Source organism: Helobdella robusta, assembly GCF_000326865.2.
Source record: "Helobdella robusta unplaced genomic scaffold HELROscaffold_32, whole genome shotgun sequence".
Classification (NCBI taxonomy): domain Eukaryota; kingdom Metazoa; phylum Annelida; class Clitellata; order Rhynchobdellida; family Glossiphoniidae; genus Helobdella; species Helobdella robusta.
In genome coordinates this window covers 111,624-119,837 of record NW_008704589.1, presented here as the reverse complement: position 1 = coordinate 119,837, position 8,214 = coordinate 111,624, and the positions used below count along the sequence as shown (strand labels likewise).

The 8,214-nt window shown below is 30.8% G+C and overlaps 2 protein-coding genes across 2 annotated transcripts; one reads left to right on the top strand and one right to left on the bottom strand.

Annotated features, from left to right (window-relative positions):
- Positions 1–1,901: 1,901 nt before the first annotated feature.
- Positions 1,902–5,661, top strand: HELRODRAFT_175027 (hypothetical protein; the record flags this gene model as incomplete). Its single annotated transcript, XM_009022467.1, has 5 exons — positions 1,902–2,624; positions 2,725–2,979; positions 4,097–4,277; positions 4,976–5,148; positions 5,290–5,661. 5 exons carry the CDS (start codon positions 1,902–1,904, stop codon positions 5,659–5,661), a joined length of 1,704 nt encoding a protein of 567 aa, XP_009020715.1.
- A 1,136-nt stretch (positions 5,662–6,797) lies between these two features.
- On the bottom strand, positions 6,798–7,016 carry HELRODRAFT_137289 (hypothetical protein; the record flags this gene model as incomplete). The annotated part of the gene is made up of 1 exon (XM_009022466.1): positions 6,798–7,016. A coding segment is annotated over one exon (219 nt), but the record flags the coding sequence as incomplete, so codon positions are not given.
- Between the last annotated feature and the right edge of the window lie 1,198 nt (positions 7,017–8,214).

The window sequence follows — 8,214 nt, the reverse complement described above, 5'->3', positions numbered from 1 at the left end:
ACAGTCTTGATTAGAGTGTCTTGAATATTTGAGTGACGGTAAGATATGATGCAGGTAGATGGTTAAGGAAAATTCGTTTCACGAAAAATCCGCGATTTTAACTTAAGTACGTGGTTTTATTCAATTTTAGCAAGATTCTAAAAGTCGAACACGTAGTTTTATTTAACTTTTGCTCGCGATTTTTAACGAGTGAATGTATTTATTATGTGGTTGCAACACGCAATCAACCAATTCGGACTGGCTTTGAGCAGAAATTATTTTTTGTTCCCAGTTCCCTCCCAATTTATTTGTCATTCCCGATTCGTTCCCGTTTTTCCATTTACGATAAACTTTCTTAAAATTTAAATTCTTTATTTTTTAACTCATTATCACGTTTTCCTTCGTTTTCCCTTCAAAAATTTGAAAACGAAAGAAAAAATTGAAAAAAACAAAATTATCTACAGTTAATTATCAAACAAATTAAATTCCAAAATCTCTAAAAAGTATCAAAATGACAATAACAAATTGTAATTTATAAATATTCAGCAAATTTCTAATGAAAGAATGTGCGTATGTGTGTGTATGTGTTTACCATGTGTTTGTGCAAATATATTTTTTCATAGCTCCATTACCTGAATTACGTCAACACGTGCATTGCAGTAGTCACGTGCTTCGCAGATAGCACGTGCATCACAGTTAACACGTGCTTCGCAGATACCACGTGCATCACAGCTTACACGTGCTTCGCCAATTTCACGTGCGTTGCAATCGACATCATCCGCAGGTGAGTTCGCTGGAATAATAATTTCCGACTCTTGTGCAGTCGTTTAAGTTAAAGTCTCTTCGATTGCTTCTTTGCTAGATGATATTCCCTCATTGGCCGCTCGTAATTCGACCCCAAAAATTTTATTTCATCTTTTATTTCTGTCGATTGTTCTTCCATTTTGGCATCCATTTTGGCAATCATCATTTGCATCATTTTATCGAACAGCTGCATGAATGGTTGCATGTCGAATGCGAACGAATTCCTGTTGCTATAATTTGAACCTTGTTCGTTTTTCTGTATGTCTGTTGTCCATTGAGTGCTGCTCGAACGGGTGACCTGATCAGCCTCTGTAGCTTTTCTTTTCGACATCTTCTCGTCTCTTCGGAATCCCACTTCTGACAACAATGTAATAACCGACCCCTTGAGCTTTACAATACGGCGTACCATAGATAATTATTGTCATAATTATGGAGCGCTGTATTTATAACAATATATAGTGAAACATATATACCTGAGTGTAATGGAAATGGTTCCATTACATGGTCACGTGGTCTAGTTACTAGCACAAAGCACGCGTGCCTACCTAGGGGAGAGCGCCGTATGGTCACGTGGGTTGGTTACTAGACCAAAGTACAAGCGCTTACCTAGGAGAGAGCACCGTGCAAGTCTATAAATAACCTGCGCAAATAAGTTAATGCTCTCTTTCTTTTCTGCGGCTCTTGTGCCGGAGTCGACGTTAGTAAAGTTGGTTATTGTATCGTTGCATTTTCGTTAATTTGATTTATTCGATTAATTATTTAGTTAGATTTTAATAAAGGAGGATTAATAACATATCTGTCGTTGCGTTTAGTTAATATCGAACCCGTTACACCTGAGCGTTTAGTAAATGAAGAAAAACCTAGAAAAATTATCACAGTTAAATACGAAAACAAATATATCTATGGAGGTTGTGAAATCAGTGAATGAAGGTTAATATATATAAAGCGGAAAGAAGTGAAATTAGCTTAAAAGATATCCAAGTCGATAATTAATATTTCGGATGAAAATAGAGTATCCGTACATGGTAAGCATATACAGTAGCGTATACTTTATTGCAGTTGTACTGTAATTGTATAATCTGAATTTATAATTATTGCAAAGTTTGATAGAATTGAAAATGAAGAAAAATGAAGACGACTTAGAAAATAAAGATGGGTCAACAGCAAAACAAATTGTATTAATTTCAAAAACAGGTGGTCGTCATCAAGTTGAGAGAAACATTTTTCATCAGACCAGTGGTTATTTTCAAAAATTATTAAAAAGCGAAATGAAAGATGCTAATTGTAGAGAGCTTTCGTTGAAATGTTTAACGAATGAATCCTTAATAGAAGTAAGGAATTGTTTATCAAAGTTGTCAAGCAACGAGATGGAAAGCCTGAAGTCGTTGAGTGAAGTAGAAGCAGGGTTGGATGGTGCTTACTATTTACTAATCAATGATATGATTGATAGCTACATTGATTTGTTAATGAAACATTTGAACAAGTCAACATGTATTCATATTTTGGACATAGCAGACAAATACGTTTTAATTAACCAGGTGGTCGAAAAGGTTATTAAATATATGTTAAAAAATGTCAAAGAACTCTCAGAAAACTCTAAAATGTTATTATCACCTGAAGAAATGTTTCGCTTTGTAGGGAGCGAGATGGATGTTTTCAATTTCATAATCAAATGGATTTTGGAGGACCAGTCAAGAAAATGTTTTACAGAAAAATTGTTGACTGAAGTGAGGTACAGTCTAATGACACCAACTGAGATACAGAAATGTACTGCCATACTTCATGATCTGAATTTAAATATTAACTATGATAAAGACAATGATTCAAACATTTCTCGTACAGTTGGTTCGCTTTTTGTGATTGGAACGTATGGGGTATAAATTGAAATTTCTTCGTTATTACTTCCATAAATTTTCATCCGTTTTTTTATTTTTATTTCAGGACGTGGATTCAAATTGTTATAATTTTTTGCCAGTTTATGATTTTGTTGAAACTTGCAAGAACATCAGTGACAGAACTGGGCCATCAGCCACCGTGATAAATCCAACATGGAGGCAGGAACCACATTTGGTATTATCTCATATTAGGGCCTGTGTACTTGACAACTGTTTGTATCTGGTCGAAGAAAAATGGTTTATGCCTTATATCAATAGTGCAGTTCATTCGTACAATCCGGTAACTAAAGTCTGGTCTAAGGTTAGCAATTTCTATGAACATATACTCTCTAACTGTGCCGTGAAATTGAATAGAATTATTGATTCTTTTCAATAACTATTGTAAGGTTCTAATTGACTGACTTTATAAGAATGATGCTCAGTAGAATGATTACCTAAAATGATTAATAATTCTTTATTTTCCTATTTATTTATCTCTATTCAATTAAAAAATATGCCGTATAGAATTCATTCTTTGACACGCCTTAAATGCAACTTCTACTATACATCATTATTCATTGTTATAAATATATATATATATATATATATATATATATAGTTTCGTATGAATTCTACTGAGTCTATCATTGACTGTGCGAGTCAACAACATTAGTATAATGGTGTTAAGACCACTTCAACCACTTCACTATCGAGACGTTTCACAATGCATACATAGCTATCAAATCTCACTTGCAATCAACACATGCAACTCCAATAACCCGCCAAATTCTTGACAACAACACAAAAATAATTTATCCAAACACCAACACAATGCATCTAAAAATTGCAGAAGCTGACAACAAACAAACACAAAATAAACATCTAACAAAGAATAATAACATCTTTACTAACTCGACGCCTGATTACAAACTTCAATAACAGCTAAGAACATAGAAATGACAACAACAAGGATGAAAAATACGACACCAACTATTAACTTTGTGAAAGAACTATGCTCTGGTTAATGAACTTTGTTCTGTTTAAAGAAACTATATAAATCAACCTATACTGAATATGATCTATGAAAAATCGAAATAAAGCCTTATCTGCAAGATGAATTTCGATAAGAACAGTTTTATTAAATTTTCATGATGAACTTGGGTAATTCTATTTTCAATAAATTAAACGATTTCCAGAAAATTCTAATAAGGAATATTGAAAAAACAAACAAACAAACTTTAAATTGATTAATGCCAAAAATTCAGTAGAATTCATACAATACTGCATACATATATATATATATATATATATATATATATATATATATATTTATATATATATATATATATATATATATATCCATTTAATATTAAACATTTCAATATTAACTTAACAAATGATTAATTTTTCTACAAACAATTATCATCTCAAATATTCAGTGTTGCAGCATGCATATTCAGAGGCTTAATTTCTACCTGGGAGGACTAGATGGTCATCTTTATGCAGTTGCTGGTACCACATATGACCTCGTAGAAATTCCAACAGTTGAAAAATACATACCGAGCGAAAACCGATGGCATATGGTGGAACCTTTACCTCTAGCTCTCGAACATGTATCAGGTCTGATTATTTCATTTTATTTTTTATTTATTATATCATGATAGAGGCATCTAATTCAATTTCAACTGTAAAATTCTTGCTCAAATTATAATTAATTTCACGAATATTTATTTATATATATATACATATATATATATATATATATATATATATATATACAATATATATATATATATATATATATATATATAACTTTCTTTCTTTTTTCTTGTTTATTTTTTCTTGCACTTATTGTAGGCGCTTTTGAGATTTTATAAAAAAGCGATTTATAAATTTTCATTTAATAATATATATATGTATATATATTATATATATATACATATATATATATGTTGGAATGATACATCAATAGTTATACACTTTATATATACATATATATATCATAATATATATATATATATATATATATATATATATATATAGATATATATATATAATCGAAAAAACGAACTACAAACATATTAACATCGAACATTCGGTAGAATTCATAGAATATTGTAAAAGTTGTGGTCTTTTACCTAAATATATATAAATATATATATATATATATATATATATATATATATATATATATATATTTATAAACGTTGTAAACTCGTTTTTTCGATTTTTCTCACTAAAGTTAGTGAGTGAGTGAACTTTAGTGAGAAAAATCGAAAAAACGAACTACAAACAAATTAACGCCAAACATTCGGTAGAATTTATAGAATACCAGTATGACCCTTCTTACAACAAAAGGTTCTCGAGGGCTCCCATGTTGACGGCGCGTTGTTGCCATGTCATGACAAGCGTGGGATATAAAATTTTCGTCGTTGGAGGTCAATTCAAACACCCTGATATGGAGCCATTTGATGAATTTTATGAGGCAACGGTTTGTATGCTGAATTTTGTCGTTGTCACTGCTTTCATACATTTTGTTGTTTATTATTAAGTAAATAAGTAAGTTGTGTAATTTTATTCTAAGCATTTGAGCATTAATTTCAATTTTAAAAAAATAATTCAATCAACAAAGGATGGAGAGATGTATGATGCGGAAAGTGATCAGTGGTCATCCGTGGTGAAGCTGAAGTCGCCTGTTTGGAATTCACCATTCATCACCATCAACAACTGCCTTTACACCTTTCATCAAAATAAGTGGAATACATTTGTTCAAAAAATTAATCTGGCCAAGCTCTTGAATGAGAAAAAAACTTCAAATGATTCAAGTTTATCATCGATGCAAGACAGGAATGCTAATAATAACAATGGAGCAGAAAAGCAGAATTACCCTTGCGTTGATGCTCTCACTTACGATGACTGCCAATTATTGAAATGGTTACCTGCCGATGGCACATATCCATTTGATTGTCAATACGTTGGTGTTATGGTTACGTCGGATGTTTAAATTAGGTCACAAAGAGATTAATTTGATTCATTTTGCTAGTCATTTTGATTTTTTCATTTCACTGCAGAATAATAATTCAAATGTCATCTTTTCTTTTCATCCTTTGAATTTTTTTCATGAAAAATGCTTGCAAATATTTGTAGATATGTAGATATTGTCGATCTGACAAATATTTATTGTACCTAATTAAATTTAGATGAATATTTTTACAGTTCTCTGTCAGAAGCGTAAATCATTTCAGAAAGGTGTCAGGCAATTATCATTTGCAACTAAAATTATGCCTGAGATACGAATGTTGTTCAATTTAATATTGATGTTTCATCTATTTCAAGCGTTACATTGCAAATGATTTTTCTATCACATCAGTTTCAAACAGTGGCGGATTTACGTCAGTAAAAGTAATTGTTTTGCCGGAAAAAATGTTAACCAATAATCAATTGAACTACAAACATATTACGTGCTCATAAACGTAGATGAGTAAGATACTGCCAGGCATCTTAACCATGGAAGACAGACAATGGTCTGCATTGTTACACGAAACGTTGGTTATATGAAACGCTGGTGATTTCATCATCACTCGATCCAAAGTCTTTGTCGGTTGCCTCAAAGTTTTGTACGTCGTATGTTGTGTTGCTGTCAGTGTTTCCTTGATTCATTATTATCGCCATGTTTTTTGGATGTATTAAGTTTTCGAGTATCATGTGACTTTGTACCTGTCTGTTCTGTCATATGTTTTCGCTGGACCCCGCGTTGGCTCCGACTGAATGCCTTAATGATTTATTCATATTTTAAATATTTATTTACATTTTAATTATCAATTTATATTTTAAAAAATGCGTTTATACTTGAAACAAATAAATAACGCTATTTATTTAGGTTGTACTATTTATTGTGAGGTGTGGTGTCAGAATTTATCATTAAATTCATTACATTCAATCGCCTTTCACAGAATACAACAATCTATTATTCATTTTACTGAAACAGCGTAGTTCACAGAAACAAATTTAAATAAAAGGTTTAAAATAATTATATACAATACCACCTTTATATAAATCTTGTTTCCTGTAATAAATGGTGCAGAAAGGAATGAACATGAGACAGAATATTACTATCAACCAGCCAATGGCTTCTCCAAAAGGTAGAAGCCTGTAGAGCTTAATTTCAATAGAGGCCTTAGGTAAGGTTACACCACGGACCAGCATCAGAACGAGTAGGAGGTGTAGAAAGATGGATGTCACGTAAACAACTTTGTCCAGCGATGTGATTCTTTTGATGAGCACGAGAAAGACCAAGGTCCAGGCTAGAAGAAAACAAAGTGCCAACTGCCAGATTATTGTGCCAAAATTTTCCAAACCACATGCAACACCTCTTGACTTCATAGTGTTTGTGTGAAATATGTTTCGATGTTAGGGTTATGTTAAATTTCAATCGTACAAATGTATGTAGTTACTAAGTTATAGTTTGGTTTAAAGTTAAAAACAGTATGTTTTGTTATATTATTCGCAGCAAATTTCTTGTTAATGTTCTAGCGCTAAGTTTGTTTCCTCACTAGAAATATTTTTCACTTGGAATTAACAGATGAGATTTAGACATTTATTTCATTCCACTCAATAAAATCTTTTTTTGTTTCTGTATAACTTTTCCTTTTCGTTGAGACCAACTCTTAATTATTTCATTTAGCAGAATACAAACATTTCTGTCTATAGGAAATAAAGTCAATAGATGGGTTTTTATGATTATCATATAGCAGTCCTCCAACCAAATTGCTTTGCGATAGACAACAGTTTAGTTATTATTTGAGATTTTTTTGAATTTTTGTGAAAAATGTTTTAAAATACCAAGTAGTTTTTAAATCTCATCAATACAAAAGAACAGAGTTAAAATTTAATAAATGAAAACTGGTTCATATAATTTATTCAAAAAAAATAATTTAAAAAAACCAAACGAACATTCGATAGAGTTTAAATGTAACAAGCAAGAAATATATATTGAAATTTTTGTTAGAAGATTTAAAAAAGGAGAGAAACAAAAGTTCTGATTTAAAAAAATACCCTTTATAAACGAGTACCTATGTATATATACGTTCTTCTTTTCATACATTATTGCCATGGTGTTATCATTGATATCGTTTGATGAATTCATATTAATGGCATGTATTTAGGGGTACCAAATAACCTAATTAACATTACTGTGACATTCCTTCAACAATTAATAACATCGTTACAGACTTGAACAATCTTCTTTATTTATACACATGGTTAATACATGATATTGTATGTTTATGTTGACACACTTAAACACATTTTTGAAATAAAACCAATAGTAATTTTATTAAAATTTAACAAACGTACATTGTAAAAAAAAGTTGAAGTTTCAACTTTTGAATTAGGAAGATCATTAAAATCTAAAATTCATAAAAATTTATAACGCGAATGAAATTGTTTATATTGCATGTGAGTTTCTGGTAAATAATATTTAAAGAAATGAAAATATTTCATTTTGGTTGCTGTTATTTTATATTTAACATAGAACACAAACCCTATAAACTATTCA